Source organism: Bubalus kerabau, chromosome 4, assembly GCF_029407905.1.
Source record: "Bubalus kerabau isolate K-KA32 ecotype Philippines breed swamp buffalo chromosome 4, PCC_UOA_SB_1v2, whole genome shotgun sequence".
NCBI classification, from domain to species: domain Eukaryota; kingdom Metazoa; phylum Chordata; class Mammalia; order Artiodactyla; family Bovidae; genus Bubalus; species Bubalus kerabau.
In genome coordinates, this window is record NC_073627.1 from 101,869,371 (window position 1) to 101,894,110 (window position 24,740).

At 37.1% G+C, this 24,740-nt stretch overlaps 1 protein-coding gene across 2 annotated transcripts in view; it reads left to right on the forward strand.

Annotated features, from left to right (window-relative positions):
- The window catches only part of PTPRD (protein tyrosine phosphatase receptor type D), a 566,636-nt gene that overhangs the window by 398,653 nt on the left and 143,243 nt on the right, over window positions 1-24,740 (forward strand). For both annotated transcript variants that reach the window (XM_055578085.1, XM_055578084.1), the window contains exons 18-20: window positions 5,499-5,589; window positions 10,613-10,822; window positions 21,943-22,103. In XM_055578085.1, the coding sequence (XP_055434060.1) occupies window positions 5,499-5,589; window positions 10,613-10,822; window positions 21,943-22,103 (462 nt within the window). The remainder of the gene's footprint in view (window positions 1-5,498; window positions 5,590-10,612; window positions 10,823-21,942; window positions 22,104-24,740) is intronic.

The window sequence follows — 24,740 nt, forward strand, 5'->3', positions numbered from 1 at the left end:
GTTGGAATGGGAGACACTTGTGGAGTTCAGAGGAGCACTCTTGGCTGAAGATATGAATCTGTAAATGATCTGCATTGAGGGGTTAACTGATTCCCTGACTGGAGTGAGATCACATGGCAAGAAATGAGGAAGGAAAGAGAAATCCTTGGCTAGATCCTTGAGGAGCTCCACCCTTATTGAAAAGCTGGGTAGCAGATAATAAATCCTGCTAAAGACATAAGGTTAACATGGTGAGAGATCTTAGTAGAAAACTAGGAGAGCTGGATACAGAGGAAGAACTTAAAATGTTTCCTGTAGGGTCATGAATACTCAGATCAAATAAGAGAGTCTAAAACTCTCCTTTTGATGCAAGCTTGAGGACCCTGGTGAAGGTGGTGAGGAGGCAGATGGGGCAGAAGCTAGAGCACCGTTGACTGGGGAGTGAATGGAAGGTAAAGTCCTAGAGAACAACAAGGACTGTTCTTCTCAGTACTGGGGCCACAAGAGGTAGCAGAGAGTGATGACTGGAGCAGGATGCGGTTTGTTTTGTCCTTCCAGTGATTGAAAGCTAATGGATAGAATCCAGTGAGGGTGGAGATATTCAAACATATGGGAATCTAGAACCAGTCAGTCCTAAAGGAAATCAACCCTGAGTATCATTGGAAGGACTGAAGCTGAAGCTGAAGCTCCAGTACTTTGGCCACCTGATGTGAAGAGCCGACTCACTGGAAAAGACCCTGATCCTGGGAAAGATTGAAGAAAGGAGGAGAAGGGAGCAAACTCCAGGAGATAATGAAGGACAGGGATGCCTGGCATGCTGCAGTCCATGGGGTTGCAAAGAATCAGGCACAACTTAGCAACTAATCAACGACAGCAAGGAGTATGATGTATGGTCAGCATCCTAAGAGTGGGATGTGGGACCCAATTCAAGAAAAAGTAACTGACCTTGAAAAGTGGAGCCAGCCCTTCTACTGTACCAATGAGAAAGACTACAGTTTGCATCTAAATACAGGTGGTCTTGTAGTTTGTTAGAGGGGGAGGGAATTCTTGTCTAAATTTTTTTTTTCTCTGTATATAAGACATAAAGCCATCTTGTAGCAGAGAGGCATGAGCATCCAGGATTTGAGGCCAGGAAAGAAAGTTTGAAAAACTTTCTGTGAATATTGAAACTAGGTAACTGGTCGTCATATTGACAGGCAGCATTGAACTTCTATTTGTGTTTGCTGAATATGAACTTACAGCATTGTTCTATCCTGTTCATGATTTTTCAAACTGTATTCCGCTCCTTGTGTTCAGGCACAGAGAAAGGCAATGATAGATTTCAGCTAAGGTGGAGTGGAGGATGTGAGTTTTGGAACAAAAGAGTTCAAGGAATTTTGAATCTTGGGTGGTTCATGGGCCAGCCCTCTGAAGGGTTAAATCACCCAAAATGATAGCAGAGTTTGGGGAAAAAAAAAAAAGACCATCAACCCAGGGTGGGTAGGTGGAGAAACTTCCACATAAGGAAGATTCTGAAGAAGTTAATAGATGGCAAAGATCTGTAAGAGAAGACCATAACATAGCTGAATTGTATAATCTTCCAAGAGAAGGGGCTGGGTTTTTTTGGGGGGTGGGGGAGGGGTGGCTTCCTAGGTGGTGCAGAGGTAAAAAATCCACCTGCTGATGCAGGAGATGTAAGAGATACAGGTTCAGTCCCTGGATCAGGAAGATACCCTGGAATAGGAAATGGCAACCCACTCCAGTATTTCTGCCTGGAAAATCCCATGGACAGAGGAGCCTGGCGGGCTACTACAGTCCATGTTGTTGCAAAAAGTCAGACAAGTCTAGGCATGCACACACACATGCATGCACATTGTATTCTGTAGCAAAAGGGTGGAGGGAAAGACACCTGCAAGAAGCAACAGGGAACTAGGAAAGAAACCCCAAGGCCTAAACGTGAGGTTCATGGCTGTGGGAGAGGGGTAAATTGACATGCCACTACTGGAGAAGTCTACAATGGAAGCAGTATCCTGATGGGACAGTTAAGCCTCAGGAAAGGCAGATGGGTGGTTGTTTATGAAATTTTAATTGCTGAGAATACAATTGAAATGTATGGACTTAGACCCAGGAGTTCCAAATCCCCACCTCCTTCAGGAGGTGAGAGCTACTTTGAAGTAGGTTCCACTTGGCCTGCCCTAGTTGAATGCTTTAGAGATCTCAGAGAGAAAAGGTTATGGATATCTGGCCACACTGTTAATTAATTGTTATGGGGGAGGCTGTTCAATTCTTATCTGAGCCACAAATGACATGGGTAGTCGAGGAGTGCTGCAGAAGAAAGAATGAATTCTTTTTTCATGTACAAGAATGGCAACTCAGAGTATGAAAGCAGAAACAAAATTAATAGAATTCGTCAGCTTAACCTGGATTTAGAAGATTCTGAAGGAAAACAATGGGAACTCCCTGATCGTGTGCAGTATCATCGCTTTAGGCAAAGAGAAGCTATTCTGACTTTGTGCAGCTGGTAGTGAAAAGCAGGAGTTTCCCTGACAAGTGTGTTTATCAAGTCCAGCTGCAGTGTCATTTTGTACGCTAGGTTGCAGCCCCTGTCATTCTTCTCCAAGCTGATTTAACATGATGGACTTGTTTGGCAAATCCTTCAGGTGGTAGGAGGACAGGAAGAGGAGGAAGCTTACTCTGGATCATAAACTAAAAGATATTGGCCTCACTCATATACTCTACTCTTCCTTCTTCTTACCCTCCTTGCTCATCACGATTATTTGTAGGAAAGAAAACGGATGGCTAAGTGATGTGATTCCATGAGCCTGCTGATGAGTTGTTCAGAGCACCATGGAGAGAATGCAGCTAGTGCTGTCTGGTTTGACTTGAATTTCTAGGTCAGGGAGAAAAAAAAAAGTTTGATAAGTCCTTAATCTGCATCTCAGGGAATTTCACTGTCCTCCTGTGTCTGCATTCTCATCCGTCTCTCCGGCTATGATGGTCAGTACCAGCCCGTAGCAGCCGGCTTCTGTTAAGCGCTATATGATACACACTGTTCTGAGCACTTTGTGTTCATTTATTTTCCCTCAATAAGTCTGATATTATTTACTCACATTTTCAGAATGTGCAGCTGAGATTCAGAGATGTTAGATGATCAACCCAGGATCACACGGCTTATTAGTGGCAGAACCTACATTCTGGGCTAGATGTGTCTCTAGATGCCACATTCTTTACTAGAAACACTCTAGATCTGCACAGCCCAGCAAATGTAATGAGAGCCACATGTGAAATATTACACTTTCTAGGAGGTATAGTGAAAAGTACAAAGAAATGGATGTAATTAATTGTAATTACATATTTTATGAAGCCCAATATATCCAGAATATTATCATTTAATATGTGACCATTATTAAAAAATATTGCTATGATATTTTACATTTATTTTTCATATTAAGTTTTTGAAATCCATTGTGTTTTATAGAGCTGTCAGTTCAGACTAGCCACATTTTAAGTGTTTGATAGCCACTGGAGGCTAGCGGCTACCATACTGGACAGAGTTGCTCTAGACTCTGTTTATGGAAATGGAGTTCTTAATCGCAAAGGATTTGCTGAGTTTATTACAGATTTTGCTTTAAGAACAATGAAGGCTACTGTGTGTGTGATTAATCTCTGTAATAGAATGTGACACAAGCTTGATGGAGCCCATCCTGCTCTCATTCCTTTCCTGAGTGGCAGCCTTCTCTTCTAAAGATGTTGTTCATTTCCACAATAAATTTCCACAAAATTTATAGAGTCTAAGAAGTGCTTTATGATACAAAGTAAATGAAACAAAAGCAGACTCTTGCCATAGTTTACACACACACACACACACACACACAAACACACACACACAGGCCTCCCCAGTGGCTCAGTGGTAAAGAGTCCGCCTACAATGCAGCAGATGCGGGTTCAATCCTTGGGTTGGGAAGATACCTTGGAGAAGGAAATAACAACCCACTACAGTATTCTTGCCTGGGAAATCCCATGGACAGAGGAACCTGGCGGGCTACAGTCCATGGGGTTGGAAAGATTCAGACACGATTGACTAAGCACAGCACGCATGCACACACACACGTACACGTATATGTAAATGTATGTATGTAGGTATAATATATAGGTTTATTTCTCCTTGGGCTTCCCTTGTGGCTCAGCTGGTAAAGAATCTACCTGCAATGCCGGAGACCTGAATTCGATCCCTGGGTTGGGAAGATCCCCTGGAGAAGAAAACGGCTAGCCACTCCAGTATTCTGGCCTGGAGAATTCCATGGACTGTATAGTCCATGGGGTCACAGAGTCAGACATGACTGAGTGACTTTCACTTTCACTTATATCCCCTTACTGTTTTATCTTGAGCAATTATTCCATCTCTATGAATTTTATTTATTTATTTATTTGGTCAGTTACCTGTTCTTAAAGTTCTTTTTTTTTTAAACAAGGCAAAGGGAAATTATGCATTTCCTATAATACATGAACAGTAGGAAGTGATTAGTGTGCTGTTATTATATATCTATGTTCAAAGTCTTTGTATAGGAACTACCAAAAATCAGTATGAACAGAGTCCCTGTGAATACAAGAGCAGGGTATACACTATATAGAAGTCAAATAATTTTACAAATAACCTGTATCTGGGGACAGGTACTGTTATACATAAAGTGAAGTTGACCATTCTCAATGTGAGGCCTTGCTTATTAATCTTTTTGTCTCTTCCTGTAAGTGTATTATATTGAAATCTATTTTTAAACCCTCAGATAGTGACTGTCTCAAAATTTCTGCAGTTCTACCTTAAGATGTGCAATTTGATGGGTAGAAAGCGAGGAGAACCTTTATGCCTTTATATATTTAATAACCGTGAGATGACAAGTAATTTTTATGCTTTTATTTTTTCCAAATAAAAATTACTTATATGGTGTATAAACAAAATCATCATCATTGTACAGGCATTTGTATGAGCTTAGAGTAAATTTTGAGAAGGGCATGGCAACCCACTCCAGTATTCTTGCCAGGAGAATCCCCATGGACAGAGGAGTCTGGCAGACTACAGTCCATGGGATCACAGAGTCGGACATGACTGAGCAACTAAGCACAGCACAGCACAGAGTAATTTTTATTACACATCTTCTTTTAAAAAAAACCCTCTTATAAATTAATGTTATAGAAAATTCTTGGCTCAGCAGCCTGTGGTGGTGGATTTCAATATACCTGCCTTGCATGTGTCCAGCAACAGGGTACTAACAAACTCTTTCTGTTCTGTTTATGATACCTAATAAAGGGCAGTCAACCATAGTAATATTACCATACAAGATCATTGAAGTTACACATAAATGTCTACCCATGTTGTTTTTAAAATTGAACAAACTGATGGTTATTTGTCATTGATGGACAAGTCACCCCATATTCATAATTTGCTTTCAATCTCAATCACTGGTCTGTGGAAGATTTAAGGATATATCCATCTTCTTTTCCCTCTGAACTAACCTTATTTTTATCTGTCTATTCTCGTGCAGAGGTTACTACATAATAATTGTGCCTTTGAAGAAATCTCGTGGGAAATTTATCAAGCCATGGGAGAGTCCAGATGAAATGGAATTAGATGAGGTAAACTGTGTTTTGGGTGGTATCTGTCATTAGTTACTTAATTTTTAAAATAAATCTCTCCTCTCTATGGAGACCTTTCAGCATCTGATCTGGGCGGATCAGCTCCTACATGGCTGGCTGGTCAACTGCCTAGTTGGATGGTTCAGTGCTATGGGCGTGTTAACCTCTTGGGATCCCAACAAAGAGCTTTTTCTTTAATTAAAAAACATTAAGCTGCTGTAAAGCTTACAACCTATCTAATCTTTGTTGGCTTTAATATTTTGCCCCTTGCTCCTTGTAAAGCATAATGCAAAGGTGTGGAAGGAGAAGTGAATTGTCAGCAAAGACTTAATCACCACTGTTAGGAATTCCAGGGTCCACTTCTTTAGTGCAGTGGTGGTTGAGGTTGTTAAAAATGCTAAGTTACAGTTTGCACCAGAGTCCAACACTTGACCTACTGTGTGTTCTTGACCAATTGCCAACAGAATTGTGCTGATTAGCACATTTTTACTTCCTTCTGTATTTTATAGGATTTCAGAGTCAAAAATGCATATAACTTTAGGAGCAAACAAATCACAGAATTTTGATCTGAGCAAGAAATATGGTACAAAAGTACTGTAAAATAGTATGATTTTAATTTCTAAAATCTTATAATAACAACAGTAAGTACATTGGTATTGTTTTTGCAAAAAGAACTTTTTTTGAAAGTGAATACATACAATATAGAACAAGAGCTAATTTTTCATATTCACTTTTCATATTCATTTTTCATATTCACATTTTGAAATAAATAAGAGAGACTTTTATAAATAAAAGGAGAGACTTTTATGATTTTAATATGATTCTAGTCTGAATCAGTTCAGAAGTCAAATAAAAAGCCCAAAGCCCCTATTTGGGGAAATCTGATATTTTAATGTACTGAATTTATTTACAGCATGTTGTACCTCTTTTAAATCAACCTGTTGTTCTTAGGTATTTTCTCTGCATCAAATTAGTTCATACAAAGCAAAGAAAAGCCAAAATTTCCTAACTGCATTACAGGGAGATGATGTTTATTTCATTCATGTCTGTACTAAGGAGACTATGATCTTGAGAGATAAGGACTGTTAACTTCTTTTGGCAAACATATGTCATCCCTAGAAGTATGGTTCACCACCACCCATTTCATTTATCTGACTTCAAGTTGATCAAGTTTGGAATGGGAGATGAGTTCAAGGTTAGGACTGTGTTTTGTGTCAAGGTGTAGTGATTAGATAAGCATTGAAGGAGTATAAAATGAGGCACATTTCTATAATGTTGTCAAGTAATTTAGGCTTTATATTTTACTTTTTTTTTCTGCTGGTATTAAAGGAACGAAATCCTTTTTATGCTGTCAGAGGAGTCTATCGGAAAATGCCAGTTGATGAGCTGTTCTGTAAACATTTTGAAACAAGTCATGGTTTACTTGCAACTCATCAGTTAATCCTAACATATTCTTTATTATTTTAATCAATTCTCAGCTAAAATATAGAATTCAGTTGGAATTGGATTTAAAATGGAAAGGCAACTTATAAAATCTAACTCTTTCTATCTATTGAAAAAAACAGTTTCCAAGGAGTTAAGATCCAAGCCAAAAATGACATCAAATACTTAAAAAAAAAAAAAAAAAGCTTTCCTTAGAAGTAGAGCCATTTGATAGTAAGTAATAACAGGCTGATTCTCTTTTATAGCCAGGTTTTAACCTCCAAAATGTACAGCAATTCTAATGGATTAAAGTATAGAGCTATATGACATTGAACTTTCTTGCAATTAAATTCTATGGGTCTCTGCTGCTGATTCCCATAACAAAGGGTCATTTTAATCATCCCACAAGTTGTGGTGCATTAATCTGTATAATAGTTCGATAAAGAACATTTATTAATTCAAAATTTTGGGGTCAGGATGGGTTCTTTCCCACTTTTGTTACTGATATAATTGAGACCACATTGTAGAATTAATGGTGGAAGAAATAAGATATGCATTGACTGGAAAATGAAAATTATTTCTGATAAAAAACTAAAGCCCTTGATATATCTTCTGGAATTACCTCCAATACATCTTGTAACTATTGTGGAGGGGAACAAATGAAAGTAGGCTATGGCCTCACTTTGTGCTTACTCATCCAGTTTCTGATTCCTACAGACAGGGGTTTTTTCCCCCTACCATGGATAATAAAAGCATTGTAGTAATTTTATCTATAGCTTGGTACTGCCAGGTTTGACAAAGCTGTGTTCCTCTCTTAAATGTATTTGACCAAGTGATTTTTTAGAAAGGCCTATAATTCAAATCACTGAAACCCTATCATCGAATAGAATGGTGGCCTAAGGGGATTTCCACATGTGTGCTTCACATCGAGGCCCATAAAAAATAGAAAGAGGCTTTCTAAACAGAGTCACTCTCAGTATTGTCTTCTGAGCTCATTTATCCTTTGTCTGGGATAATCTTCACATAATAAATTCATAGACTGGAAGTCTTAGTTGTCAAGGTCAGACTGGGCAGAGCAGACCTTGATAGTCAAAATGAATTTTGGACAGAATGACTCCTAAAAATGTTAGTTATATTTAATTCAGGGCAAGTCTTGTAATATATCATAAGCTTTCATCGCATTGTACTTCAAAGGCTTGCTGTAAAATAATGTGGTCATTTGTGGTTGTAACTTGAACATACTGGCTCACTTCATGTCATCTGAGCACACTTGACCCATTTAAAGTATAACACAGGAAGCATCCCACAGAGATTAGGGCAGCCTAAGGTTCCAGGTTTGACCTTAGGGAATGGCAGCATTGGGTCTAAGGAGGACCAAAACACTGAAATATTTTAAGGTACTTCCTGTAAGTCTTCCAAAGAAACCCCAGCAAAAGGTACTCACTTGTGACAGTGACATGGATGAATTATGACAGTTGCCTACATCTGAAGTATGAATAAAATCAAGGTAGGGTTTGATCAGTGAAGTAGAAGAGGGGACACAGTTGCATAAACAACTGATGGTAAATGTTTCTGATTAACCAACTTCAAAAAGCTTTTCAGCTCATCTGTACTACATTTGTCCTTCTCAAAGTAATGGCCCTTCATCTCCTACATATCAACAAGAACCTATGTGGTGACTTTTCAAGTATATATTAAACATTTACATCAGAATTTTAAAAAATATTTAAAGAATCCAGAAAAAAAAGAAAGTATGCATTTTTTTATGTTAATGAAAGCAGATACACAAAAATTATATATTTAAGTGTAGACTCAGTTAAAACAATTAAGAGTAGTAATTTAGCCTAATGTTGCATTTGTGTTTCTTTAATATTGTGCAGCCTCCAAGTAAACAAAAATATGGTTGTAAAAAATTTCTTACAAATAATTTCATTGTACCAATTGAATCCAATATTATTACTTTATATTTTGCCTCGGTTACCTCATTTATATAGAGGTAATAATAATCTATCTTATAGAGTTTTTATGAGTAAATGAAATACGCTATGTTTAGTCTCTTGAGAATGGTGCCTGGCACCTAGGAAATGCTTAACAAATACAATTATTATTGCCATTATCATTATTAAAAGAAAACCTAATTTTGACAACAGGATTGAAAGATAGTGCTATATTTCTAGACTAGCTTTATTTTAGGCCAGCTGGTCCATAACTGATCAGTCTATCTGAATTTATCATCAGATGGTCCAATTTTGCTAAAGAAGTCTACTGTGGTTTTCATAAAAGAGCTTACATGTTAAATAATTTTAATTGTATCAATAAACTCAAATTTTAACAGAAAATTTGAGAACATTATAAATTAAATATTCAATAACATGGGCACAAATTATATATATAACCAAAAGAGTAATTTTTACATTTTTAGATTATAATTTTGACCAGCTTAGCACATTTACAACTTTGTGTTAGAGACAGGTTTACCATGAAGTTCCTAACAGAAGCTCTTGGTATTTGCGTGTGTATAGTCTGCAGCTGTTATTATTACAGAAGCCTGGCCTTCATTGTGTAAGGTCTCAGATACACAGTCTTCTCTATAGAGGTAGTAAAATAAATCAGCATTCTTTCAAAAAGACAGTTAAGTTGCCTCTTATATTCAAAGGCATCTCAGACTGCTATAAACTTTCCCTAAGCCCTATAAAATATCAATATTTAATGGGAGCAGAGAGAACTTAGTCATCATGTTGAAATTGTCATATCATTAACATGATTTTCTCCAAATAGTGACTACAAAAACAAGAGAGTATCAAACCATAATTTGTACTTTTTTGTTCCTTTTCAAAATACATGAAGGATTTGTGTATATGCATGTTTATGTTTGTTTCGTTCTGGGTAATATAATTATTTTATCTCTAACCTGCCTTTATCACCTAGCTAGATAATTTAACATCTCCAGAGAGCTGTTAGCTCTGAAAAAACTTGCTGTCATGATAAATGCAAGGAATTGTACCCTAAATGGTTAATCAAGGAGACAAGTCAAGCCAAAAATGGTTAAATGACAATGTCTGTTTAAAACGTTAATTAAAAATTGGTCATCAAAGTCTATTTTATGCTTATTTGAGGGACTATACATCATACAAATTATGTCATTACTAAAAGCAATCTAACATGGTACTAATCTCTTCAAAATGTTGGTCTTTGACTTTATCTGAGGTTAGTATTTGTTTAATAAATCACAGTGATAAAGCCTGCATGACAGGCTTTTGTGAATCAAACTGACTTTTTTTCCATAGACAAGTTGTAATGCTTTCTTGTCCCTTGAAAGGATTTCATTAGAGTGGACAATGATGTGAGCTACCAGTAATGGATCTAATTGTGCTGTGTTTATAGCCTGAGCCTTGCAACTGCAATACAGTGTCTTACCTTACCAGCAGGACAGGCATTTGGAAGGCAGACTGAGATTTAGTAATGCTGACACACATGAGAAGTGGACACATTGTATTTGGGTGGTTCCCAGCCCTGAATTAATTTCCCTTATTAAACTGTCATTAAGTTAGGTTATTGTTGTTTACATTTCTTTCTCTGTTTCCCACTTTTTTTCTTTAAGTTGCTTAAAGAGATATCTAGGAAACGCAGAAGCCTCCGTCATGGAAGAGAAGTTGAATTAAAGCCATATATTGCCGCTCATTTTGATGTCCTTCCCACCGAGTTCACCCTGGGGGATGACAAACATTATGGCGGATTTACAAACAAGCAACTCCAAAGTGGTCAAGAGTATGTCTTCTTCGTGTTAGCAGTGATGGAACATGCAGAGTCTGTAAGTGAAATGTGATGGCGTCCATCTTATTTTCTATGGTATTCTTAAATACGTTTTTCACCAGAATGTGGGGATATGGAGCTCCATGCATCCTAATTGTTTCTCGTGAGATGTAACTTAAATGTAGTAATAGGCTGTCTACTCTTTGAATGTTGCTGAGTAATCTGCTTGTGATTTCATTACAAATAAGGCTGTGTCTCTAATCACAGGACATTTAGTGGCTTTCTATATGACGTCCAGATCAATAGTGCATGGTGTTGTTTGTTTCTTGTTTGTTTTTTTCTTCTTCTGGCATCTGTATCTCTTAATCCAAGACCCCCATCTTGCCCCAAGTCCCTTCTCACTCTCCACTGGTAACCCCTAGTCTATTCTTTATATCTGTGAGTCTGTTTCTGTTTTGTTTCATTAGCTTGTTTTACTATTTTAGAATCTTCATGTAAGTGATAGCATATAGTATTTGTCTTTTTCTTTCTGACTTATTTCACTAAGCATGATTCTTCCTAGGGTCATCCATGTTGTTTAAAATGGATTCATTTTTTATGACTGAGTAATATTCCATTATATATATATATATATATATATATATATATATATATTATGTATGTGTATATATATATACACACACATATATATATATATATATGTAGATCATATTTTCTTGACTAATTCACCTGTAATGATTAGAGACGTTGAGCATCCCTTCATGTGAGTGTTGTCTGTATGTCTTCTTTCAAAACCGTGTCTATTTAGGTATTCTTCTCATTTTTAACATGATTATCTTTTTTTTTTAATACTGAGTTGTATGAGCTGTTAATATTTTGGATAAGGTGAGGTGAGGTAAAAGTCGTTCAGTCCTGTCCAGCTTTTTGCAATCCCATGGACTGTAGCCTGCCAGGCTCCTCTGTGCATGGAATTCTCCAGGCAAGAATACTGGAGTGGGTTGCCATTCTCTTCTCCAGGGAATCTTCCCTATGCAGGGATCAAACCCAGGTCTCCCACATTGCAGGCAAATTCTTTACCAGGGAAGCCCTATATTTTGGATACTAAGTAGTTAGCAGTCTTGTCATTTGCAAATATTTTTCTCTCTTTCAGTAGGTTATCTTGTTTTGTTGATGGATGTCTTTGCTGTGCAAAGTTTAATTAGGTCCTTTTTTTCCTTTTTATTTCTTTTGCCTTAAGAGATAAAAAAAAATGATATGATTTGTGTATTTCCTGCCTATATTCTCTTCTAGGAGTTTTCTGGTTTCAGGTCTTACATTTAGGTCCTTAATCAATTTTAAGATTATTTTGGATACAATAAGGGGGGGAATAAGTGAGGGAATGTTCTAATCTCATTCTTTTATATGTAATTGTCTAGCTTTCCTGGAAAATCCTATGGATGGAGGAGCCTGGTGGGCTGCAGTGCATGGGGTTGCTAAGAGTCGGACATGACTGAGCGACTTCACTTTCATTTTTCACTTTCATGCATTGGAGAAGGCAATGGCACCCCACTCCAGTGTTCTTGCCTGGAGAATCCCAGGGACCGGGGAGCCTGGTGGGCTGCTGTCTATGGGGTCGCACAGAGTCGGACACAACTGAAGCGACTTAGCAGCAGCAGCAGCAGCTTTCCCAGCACTACTTATTGAAAAGACTATCTTTTCTCCATTATATATTCTCACCTCTGTGGTAAAATAGTTTACCATAGGTGCATGGACTTATTTCTTGAGTCTGTTTTCTTTTCCATTGATCTATTAGTCTGTTTTTCTGCCAGTACCATGCGATTTTGATTACTATAGCTTTATAATGTAGTCTGAAGTCAGGGAGCATGATTCATCTAGCTTTGTTCTTTTTTTTTCTCAATATCATTTTGGCTTTTCAGAATCTTTTGTCGTTTCATATAAATTTTAGGGTTATTTGGTTTTGGATCTGTGAAAAATGCCATGGGTAATTTGACAGGGTTTGCATTAAGTCTGTGGATTACCTTCAGTAGTTTGGACATTTTATAATATTAGTTCTTCGAATCCTAGGACATGTGACATCATCCCAATTCTTTTTTATCATTTTCAAATTCTTTCATCAGTGTTTTATAGTATAGGTCTTCAGAGTATAGGTCCTTCACCTCCTTGGTTAAGTTTATTCCTAGGTTTTATATTCTTTTTGATGCAGTTTTAAACAGGATTGTTTTCTTGCTTTCTCTGATAGTTCATTATTTGTATATAGAAGAGCAACAAATTTCTGTATATTAATTTTGTATCCTGCAAATTTATTGAATTCATTTACTAATAATAATATTTTTGGTGGAGACATGAGGGTTTTCTATATATATTATAATATCATCTACATATAGTGACAGTTGTACGTCTTCCTTTTCAATTTGGATGCCTCTTATAGGAATCTTAATGCGACACATGTCTGGATAGAAAGGTGACAGCTATCATTGCTCATCTCTTTTCTCATTGCTCATCCTCTTAAACTGACTGTTCTCAAATATGTGTGTATATATATGTGTGTGTGTGTATTTAAAACTAGGTATGTTGTTGCAAAGTACCTAATAGACCTTAGCCTGTGTGATTACAATAGGAACTAACAAACTCTGAGATTAAACATAGTATATTTCTAAGTATTTGAAAAGATCGACTAAGAGGGGAGTGGTGATCGTATGTATTTTATTCTCCTAGAACAGCCAGTGAGCCAATGGTGCTTTCTGCCCAGATTCAAGGGAAGTTCTTTCTAGGAAAAGGCAAGCACAGCCTGTATCTTAAATTATAGTAATTTACCAGTGACTTTATCAGTGAAAAGCCAAGGAAGTTAGAAAATAATTCAATAAAACAGAGGATTCCTAAGGTACTCTAAATAATGAGTTGTCTTCTTTTATGTAATTCATCTTGCTCTTACATTGTTTTGTGCTTCAGTTGCTTTGAATGTTAAAAAGACAGAGAGGGCGAGAATGTAGATGCGAGGGAGGTAGATTTTGAAGTGGCTGGTCACATTAATGTATATATTCTAAACTGTATCTTCTTTGGGGGCCTAAAACTGACAGGTATGGCAATTAGGTAAAGCCAGGTCCTTGCCCTCTATAGGAAGTCTAAGATATATCAAAGATTTCTCCACATCAGGTGTTAGCATATACAGTGGGGCTTCTCTTCAAATGACTGAAGGAATTCCCTCGTGGAAAATCAAAACACAAAGGCAGCCTTTCTGCCTGGTTTACCTTTGTACACAGGGTGTCATTTGAAAACAAAGTGACAGGCTTCCTGGAATTTTAATGTACGGATATGCTTTCTCTTTCTAGTTGAAGGTTTTAAGTCACAGCATCAAGGGCATGGGATTCTGGAATCATATTCTTTTTTAAAATTATTTTTATATATTTGAAAGAAATTTTCTTTAAAGAGCTCTAGGACATTTCCTAAAGCAAGTTCAGAGCATTGAGATAGATCAGAGACTCCAGTGAAAAGGAAGTTCATCAGATCATGCACTGTCAGAGACTCTGGTTTCTAATGTCTCCCAAATGTTTCTACTAGTATTGGAAATTATCACCATATGAATAAATTTTATAATTAGCATTTCTTTCCAAATATAAATTGTCTAAATTGCCCCTTTCTTCATCTTTTTCTACATCACTTTCAAAACTAACAGTATTTCCTTTGTTTTCTATGTGTTCATGTCAGCATTTATTAGAAGAGACGTTCACTCAACTAATATAATGCTTATACAGTCTTTTGTACACTCCAGATTTCCATAAGTGATGAAAGGATGGGATGGTAATTTGGATACAGAAAATATCTACCTTCCCAGCAGTGGCATGAGCTGTCCCCCAATTAACTGCCTCATTAAGAGTATCAAAGGACTGGTTTAGAATGACTAACATTTAGCCTTTTCCATTACCCCCACATACTGAACAAATCTGCTTTTCATACGATTGGTATAATTTTACATTTTTCTTTTAATTTTCACATGTCTCTTGTTTCCTGATTTGGGTTGGAAATCGACGCACTTTGGGAAAAATCTCTGGTTAGATTTCTGTCTTGACTAACCAAGATTATTATCTCAAAGGCTCTTGGTAGAGAAGTTCACATCACAGAGTTTTGCTTACTTCAGTCTCCCAAATAGTTTGAATGTGACCTACAAAATAGGGGAAAATTTAAAGCAAAACAATTATATAAAGAATCATGTTTCTTGCATATAGAATGTATTTGCCAAGTCCTTTGTATAAATCCTTATACTGTACATATCTTTCCTTTTTTATCTGTTTCTAAGAAGGTTTGGAGTATATTGAGTTTTTAATCGTTTGATGCCAATAGAAAATCTGAAAGTCAAGTCAATCTTTTTCTTGGACATAGTGAGGAAAATGGGAAAGGAGACTAGCATATATACATTTATTGGGCATGTATTCTCCAGAATGACTGCTGAGCTTGTCCTACTTAAATTCAGAAATATGCCCTACTTTTTTAAAAATGCAGACTGAAAATAAGTATATTTACTGATCATAGAAAAATAAGTACACTGTCTCATGTTTTAATAATGTCAGTCATTTGACAAAAATGAGCATTTTCTTCAACAAAGATTTTCTGGGAACCCACTAAATGCAAAAGTTCTGTACTGGATGCTTTAAGCATACAAACAAAAATTATATCTAAATCTGTACCTTCAAGGAGTTTATAGTTTCATTAAAGAAAATAATGCATATACACAGATCAAAACACAATACTTTGTGTTTTGACCACTACCATTAAAAAACAAATAGGACTACCTCAAATTGTTAAAATTACTTTACTTATGCTTTGTGAAATGACTGATTATTTCCAGTTAAGGAGAGAGAGCTTCAACGGAGACAAAATTTAAATGAGGTGTTGAAGATGAGTTGAATTTCAGGAGCTAAATGTTATGGAACTGGAGATACCAAAGAGAAAATAGAGCATTTTGGTAGTAGTAGCAAGACGTCTATTTTTATAGAATATGTTAAAGCAAGAGAGTTCCAGAAAAACATCTATTTCTGCCTTATTGACTATGCCAAAACCTTTGACTGTGTGGATCACAATACACTGTGGAAAATTCTGAAAGAGATGGGAATACCATACCACCTGACCTGCCTCTTGAGAAACCTGCATGCAGGTCAGGAAGCAACAGTCAGAACTGGACATGAAACAACAGACTGGTTCCAAATAGGAAAAGGAGTACGTCAAGGCTGTATATTGTCACCCTGCTTATTCAACTTATATGCAGAGTACATCATGAGAAACACTGGGCTGGATGAAACACAAGCTGGAATCAAGATTGGTGGGAGAAATATCAATAACCTCAGATATGCAGATGATACCACCCTTATGGCAGAAAGTGAGGAAGAACTGAAGAGCCTCTTGATGAAAGTGAAAGAGGACAGTGAAAAAGTTGGCTTAAAGCTCAACATTCAGAAAACTAAGATCATGGCATCTGGTCCCATCACTTCATGGCAAATAGATGGGTAAACAGTGGCTGACTTTATTTTTTGGGGCTCCAAAATCACTGCAGATGGTTATTGCAGCCATGAAATTAAAAGATGCTTACTCCTTGGAAGGAAAGTCATTACCAACCTAGATAGCATATTAAAAGGCAGAGACTTTACTTTGCCAACAAAGGTCCGTCTAGTCAAGGCTATGGTTTTTCCAGTAGTTATGTATGGGTGCGAGAGTTGGACTGTGAAGAAAGCTGAGCACCGAAGAATTGATGCTTTTCAACTATGGTGTTGGAGAAGACTCTTGAGAGTCCCTGGGACTGCAAGGAGATCCAACCAGTCCATCCTGAAGGAGGTCAGTTGTGGGTGTTCATTGGAAGGACTGATGCTGAAGCTGAAACTCCAGTACTTTAGCCACCTGATGCGAAGAGCTGACTCATTTGAAAGGACCCTGATGCTGGGAAAGATTGAGGGCAGGAGGAGAAGGAGACGACAGAGGATGAGATGATTGGATGGCATCACCGACTGAATGGACATGAGTTTGGGTAATCTCTGGGAATTGGTGATGGACAGAGAGGCCTAGCGTGCTGCGGTTCATGGGGTCACAGAGAGCCAGACACGACTGAATGACTGAAGTGAACTGAACTGATGTCATATGTGGTAAAGTTAAAAAAAAAAAAAAAAATTGTGGAGGCCCTTAAGACTCATGCTAAGATATCTGATTTTTATTTAGGAATCACCAGAGAGCCTCCTGAAGGGTTTACAGCTGCAGTTCAGCAGAATAGCTCTAGTGGCAGTAGAGACTTCTAATGGAAAGAACTTGGTATGGTTTGGGTGAGCATGAATGAGGTAATGAGAAAAGTGGTACTGTGCCAGTGGAAGGACAACCTGAGGGCTGAGACTGGAGGGAACTGATCAGATAAAACCATTAAGTTTTCATTCCTAGATGTTGAGAGGAAAGAGAAATTAGCAAGTCGAAAGGAGGGTATATCTGGAAAGCAGAAAAATAACCCGAAGTTCTTAATTTGAGGATAGATTTAGGAATCTCTAGGATTTTATGGCACCCCACTCCAGTGCACTCTTTTGCCTGGAGAATCTCATGGACTGAGGAGCCTGGTAGGCTGCAGTCCATCGGGTCGCTCAGAGTCGGATATGACTGAGTGTCTTCACTTTCACTTTCATGCATTGGAGAAGGAAATGGCAACCCACTCCAGTGTTCTTGCCTGGAGAATCCCAGGGACGGAGGAGCCTGGTGGGCTGCCGTCTATGGGGTCACACAGAGTCGGACATGACTGAAGTGACTTAGCAGCAGCAGCAGGATTTTAATTTGGAAATGAAGGTCTGGGACTTAGCAGAGTTACTAAGTTAAGGACCATTAATGGGGAAGTGATCTACATGGTGGTTGGAAGTTAAAGCTTAGGATCACCTTGCTACACAGGAGTGAAAAAGAGATGGCAGAGAATAGAATTTAAGAATACTGGCTCATAAAATGCTTTCAGAGACAGTTAACAAGACATAGTCAGTTGGAAAGATCAGGAAGGGATCTGTTGAGTATAGAATTAGGAGAACCAAAGTAGAGCATTTTTAATTTTTTTAATTCTAGAATAGCTAATTTACAATGTGTTAGTTTCAGTTGTATAGCAAAGTGATTCTGTTGTACATACCTACATGTATCTATTCCAGTTCAGATTATTTCCCCTTATAGATTATCACAAGATATTGAGTAGAGTTCCAAGTCTTTGTTGGTTATCTATTTTATATATAGTAGTCCCTAACTAATTTATCCATCTCCTGCTTCTTTCCCCTTTGGTAACCGTAGGCTTTTTCCTATGCCTGTGAGTCTATTTCTGTTTTCTAAATAGGGTCATTTGTATAATTTTTTTTTTAATTAGCTTCCACATACGGAGTATTATCATATGATATTTGTCTTTCTCTTTCCAACTTTCTTCGATCAGTATGATCTCTAGGTCCAGCCATTTTGCTGCAAATGGCATTATTTTGATCTTTTTTATGCTTGAGTAATATTTTGATGTGTGTATATATGTATTCTTTATTAATTTATCCAGCAACATTTAAGTTACTCACATGTCTTGGCTATCGTAAATAGTGCTGCAGTAGACATTGCCATGTATGTATTTTATTGAATTATACTTTTCTCTGGATAAATGTCTTAGAGTAGGGTCACTGTGTTACATGGTAGTTCTATTTTCAGTTTTTTAAGGACCCTCCACAGTTCTGTTCTCCACTGGCTGCAGTTTACGTGCTTACCAACCAGTATAGGAGTGTGTATTTGTAGACTTTTTGATGATGGCCATTCTGATTGGTGTGAGGTGACACCTCATTCTAGTTAAGATTTGTGTCTACTAATTAGCACTGTTGAGCATTTTTTTTCATGTGCCTCGTAGCCATCTGTATGTCTTCTTTGGGGAAATGTCTATTTGGATCTTCTGCCCTTTTTTAATTGGGTTGTTTGTTTCTTTGATATAAAGCTGTATGAACTGTTTAATTTGGAACTTAATCCCTGGTCAGTCACAAAGGAAAAAGCTTTTTAAAAAGGCTTGGTCAACTGTGGCTAATCTGGAAAAGGTGTCTGGATGTGTAAGAACTATATAAGGTGAGATTAGCAAATGAGAAAAGAGGATCTATGGTGGTGCTCGAGTGAGAAGAGGAGAAACAGGTTTTCTTTTTAATTGAAATAATAGTTGATTTACACTGTTGTATTAATTTCTGCTGTACATCTAGTGCCTCAGTTACATAATATATGTATACATATATATGTGTGTATATATATATATAGAGAGAGAGAGAGTTGTTGATTAGTTGCTGAGTCATGTCTAACCCTTTGTGATCCCATGGACTGTAGCCTGCCAGGCTCCTCTGTCCATGGGATTTCTGGAGTAGGTTGCCGTCTCCTTCTCCAGGGCATCTTCCCAACCCGGGATTGAACCTGCGTCTCTTGCAATGGCAGTTGTGAGTGTACATATACATACGTATATATGTATACACACACACACACACATAAGTACATTCTGTTTCATTTTGGTTTATCCCAGGAGATTGAATATAGTTCCCTGCTATATACAGTAAGACCTTATTGTCCATCCATTCTAAATGTAATACTTTGCATCGGCTAACCCCAAACTCCCCATCCAACCCTCCTCTTCTCCCCTTGGTAACACAAATCTGTTCTCTGTGTCTGTGAATCCATTTCTGCTTCAAAGATAGATTCATTTGTGTCATATTTTGGGTTCTCCATATAAGTGTTATCATATGGTATTTGACTTTGTCTGACTTATTTCACTTAGTATAATAATCTCTAGGTCCATCTATGTTGCTGAAAATGGCACTGTTTCATTCCTTTTTCTGGAGAAGGGCATGGCAACCCACTCCAGTATTCTTGCCTGGCAGATCCCATGGACAGAGGTGCCTGGTGGGCTACGGTCCATGGGGTTGTAAAGAGTCGGACACGACTAAAGTGACTTAGCACATTCCTTTTTATGGCTGAGTGAGATGACTGGATGGCATCACCAACTCGATGGACATGAGTTTGGGTGAACTCTGGGAGTTTGTGATGGACAGGGAGGCCTGGCATGCTGCGATTCATGGGGTCACAGAGAGTCGGACACGACTGAGCGACTGAACTGAATATTCCATTATATATGTACCATTTCTTCTGTACCCATTCGTCTGTTGATGGACATTAGGCTGTTTGTTTCCATGTTTTGGCTATTGTGAATAGTGCTGCTATGGACTCTGGGGTGCATGTGTCTTTTTGAAATAGTTTTTTTCTGAATATTAAGAAGTGGGACAGCTGGATCATATAGTAATTCTATTTTTAGTTTTCCATGGAACCACCTTACTGTTTTCCATAGTGACTACTCCAATCCACATTCCCACCAACAGTGTAAGAGGGTTCCCCTTTTCCACACCCTTTCCAGCATTTATTATTTGTAGATTTTTTTGATGATGGCCATTCCAATCAGTGTGAGGTGATAGCTCATTGTAGTTTTGACTTGCATTTCTCCAGTAATTAGTGATGTTGAGCATCCTTTCGCATGCCTGTTGGTCATCTGTATGTCTTCTTTGGATAAATGTCTATTTAGGTCTTCTGCCCATTTGTTTATTGGGTTGTTTCTTTTTGAGCTGTATGAGCTGTTAGATTATTCTTAAGATGTGGGCAGCTCATGACTGTGGACTGGTCTCTATTGGAAAAGACAGTATTTTAAAGGGGGGCAGAATCAAGAGAATCTTCTTCTGAGATAATCTAAAATAGGACAGAACAAAACTAGATATTAGAGAAGCAGAATTTATGTATATTCAGTCCCTTCCTTCACCAAGTAATTTTTTTGCATATATCTTTCCAACGGTACTGAGAACTAGTTGCCAAATATAGTGGTACATATTTAAAATGTACACTGTGATGATTTTATATATTGATTTATATACACACACTGTGAATGATTACCAAGATCAAGATAAGTAACTCTCTTGTGTGTATGGTGAGAAAGTTTAAGATCTACTCTCAGTAACTTTTAGGTATATGATACTGTGTTCTTTAGTCACCTTGCTGCACAGTAGATCCTCAGAACTTATATTGTAATGTGTATTTCTCTGTCTGGCTTATTGTGCTTAGCATAATACCCTGCAGATTCATCCCTGTCATTGAAGATCTTGGCAGGATTTTCTCCTTTTGAGGGCCAAATAATATCCCATTGAGTACATATGTATATCTGTGTGTATGTAATCACATTTTATTTGTCCATTCATCCAAAAGAAACTTTTAAGTTGCTTCCATGTGTTAGATATTGTGAGTGTATTGCAGAGAACACAAGTGTGCAGATATCTCTTTGAGACAGTGATTTCATTTTCTTTGGATGTAAACCTAGGAGTGGGATTGCTGGGTTATATGGTAGTTTTATTTTTAACGTTTGGAGGAACCAAGAACTACTTTCTATAAGAGCTGTGCCAATTTACATTCCCCTCAACAGTGTATAAGGTTTTTCTTTTCTCTTTATCAGTTTTCTATTGGGACTAATCATATCAACCTCTGAACAGTACTGTAATAAAATTATATAGAAACGGCTAAATCCTTTTAAGTCCTCAAAATTTTATGTTCTAGAAAGCCATATTATCACTTTCATATATCTTTCATCTATATAATTTGAACACTGAACTTTTCTTTTGACGTTTTAGACTTTAATGTGCAATACTTAAGAGTGCACATATAAATATTATATATAATATATAATGTATAATATATATTTCATAATATAATATTTAATGAAATACTTATATTTTGCTGTGTAAGTATTTACTTAGTGATTATATCTTGAGTTGGAACTATATATTTTTATTTTTCATATTGTATGTAATACATTGGCACAATGTAAGTTGCTCATTGAATATTTTGTGACTGGTTAATTTACTGGTACTTACACTTCATAAGATCGTTTACTATTCCAATATATAGATCCCAGTGAAAAGGTATCTATGAAAATGAATACCATCAAAAATTATTTTATTATGAAATAACTTTATAAAGAAATTTAGATTGCAAAACCTTTTTTCTTCCTTTCCCTCCACCTTTTAAATAGTTTAAAACTGCTATCATCAAATCCATAATGTCTTGAATCTTTGCTTCTTCTAATGCTAAAGACACTGTCTAGAAAGTCATTATTTTATAACTAACATAGACTCTGTTTTTCCTCAGAAGATGTATGCAACCAGCCCTTACTCTGATCCTGTTGTGTCAATGGATTTGGATCCACAGCCAATCACAGATGAAGAAGAAGGCTTGATTTGGGTTGTAGGTCCTGTGCTCGCGGTGGTCTTTATCATCTGCATTGTCATAGCTATTCTTCTTTATAAAAGGTAGGTTTGCCCTACGCCTCTGTTGCAGTCTTGGGGGCTGCCTTGTTTTTAAGGATTTTATCATCCTTCCATGGTCACTATGTGGTTGATCTTGGTAAAAATATTTCCAGTAATCACTGGGGGGAGAAATGTATCCATTAGTGTTAGAACAAAATATAAAGAAAGACTGAGCTCATTCAGTGTGTGGTATAGACTCTGTTGCCCAGCAGGCATAGATCCAATCTCCATCTTCCGAGGTGCTTACACAGTATGAGTTCTTTGCATGACAGTTGAGACGTTGTTACATTCGCAAGCAGATAATCCGAAGCAAATTAGATCATTAATTGCTCCATACCAGTACTGTACTATTAAACTTGCCCGAGTACTGAGATTTTGTTCTGTAGCTATTTCTCAAAATTTAGCAAAAGTAGCTAAAAATTGAAGATCAAAGAAAGAAAAGAGAGGAAGAAGATGAACTTTTTCCCTTTCCCATTTTTGTTCTAATGCTTATTCCACATCTTCAGTATTGAATTCTCATCTGTGTCCAAGAGGAAATCCAAGGTACCATTTTCCTTCTTAGTGTCTTTGACTACAGGTGGGATGCAAATAATCCACACTGACCCATATTTTCTATTGTACTGTTTTCTCAATCCTATATCTGTCTCCATTACATGTAAGATTTTGTCCCCTAGGTCACTGCTTAGTTGGATAGAAAACACGGTAATTATTTTTCCTCTAACTTCTTCCTGAACTAAAAATATATAATATTCTAAGTGACTGAATTACCTTCCTTTATATCAATTTTTCTTCCAATCCAAATTTTATTTTCATGCAATTCAATCTGTGTTCCTGCTTTCCTTTGTAGTGTGTCATCTTTTAGAATGCTACTGTGAAGCTACTCTCTTCCTTCTACTGCAAGATAATTTTTCTCTTTGAGACCTGAGTTTGATTCCTGTGTCAGTAAGATCCCCTGGAGAAGGAAACGGCATCCCACTCCAGTATTCTTGCCTGGAGAATGCCTATGGACACAGGAGTCTGGTGGGCTACGGTCCATGGGGTCTCAAGAGTTGGACACGACTTAGCAACTAAACCACCATCCATCACCATAACCTTGACCTTCAAAATTAGATGAGAATGTCTTCATTTTGATTCTTGCTTACATGTTTAATCTGACAATCTTATCTTCATTATTTCTTTTTCCTACCCCTGTAACTCTTTTCATTGGTTTACATTAATTATTCCTACCTGCATTCCTTTGTTCTCCAAATAGATCTTTTTTTTTTTTTTCTTTTCCCAAAGCTCTTCTCTTGATTCAAGACTCCTGCTCCTTTGACTAGCTCTCTTCTGAGGGTGTTTTCCAATCACATTCCAGGGCTGAGGAAAAAAAAAAAAAAGTTAAGTTGAAGAAGTTTATAATCCTAGTGCATTAAATTACCTATCCTCTTTCAGAATTAGAAAGAATGAAGATAATCATTATTTTTCCTAATCATTACCGCTTCTCAATTGTCTACTCCCTACAATGGCTGAAAAAGCAAATGATTGAAGGCCAGAATATCTTAGTTGATGGTTTCAGTCTCCATCTTACCAGTGTGTATGGTAAGGAGCCTGTTGTATTTGATCACTTGTGTCTTGTGTAAGAGCTAAGGCCTGAAAGCTCAAGGGTCCCACATGCCCCAGAACAGTAAAAGATCCCATGTGAGTCCAGGCAGGCAAGAGCTAGTACCCTTTGCTTCTTATGTACTGCACTTATTACCAAAAGAGAATACAATAAGAAAAAAGTAAAAAATACATGTTTTACAGAAAACAACTATATGTTGACATCCTGCTGTGGGGTCAGAGCAGAAAATTGCTTGTTGACAACTGCGTTTCTAGATCACGTGACATTTGTTATTACTCAGAATGAACAAGATGCTTACTTTTTTAAAGTTGTATTTCATTAGGATCTATCTGGCTATCATTAAGTCATGCCATTTAATAGATATGTGCATGGCCTTGTAAACTAGTTACGTAAATATGGAGAAATAAGAGTCTAACTTTGGTAATTAAGTTTTCTTTATCCACATGTGCTTGAAAAATAACAACTCAGTTTTTAATTTTTCCTAATCCTACAAAAAAGGCATCATATTTAAATGATATTAGGGCTATTTAAGTTGCATTTTAGTGTATGCATATGTGAGCATTGTCTAAAGCAATTGTTGGGAAATGCACACACTCAAATGCTAAGTATATTTAGCTAACCATCTGAAAGCCCATGAAGCATTTCTGAAATAGAAATGCTTGCTTCAGCAGTAAAGAACATTCCTGACTTGAAACTCAAGTAGACCCAACAATGTCCTTCCTGATTATCATGAAACAGTTCAAGAGGAAATCTTCTGTAGGCAATGAATAGTGTCTCTAATAGCTTGGAATCTGAGCAAAGAAAATTATATAACAAACACTATACCTCTCTTTTTAGGTGCTTTTCAGTTTATACACAGGTCATTGGTAATCACTCAGAATTGATTATCATCCTTACTATTATTACAGTATTTTACTTTCTGTATGCAAATAATACTTTAATTAGGGGATGCATATATAATACTGCTGACTCACAGTATCTTGATAATCCTGTTGGTAATATACACTTGTTTACAAGACTACCTTTGTTAGGAATAGGTC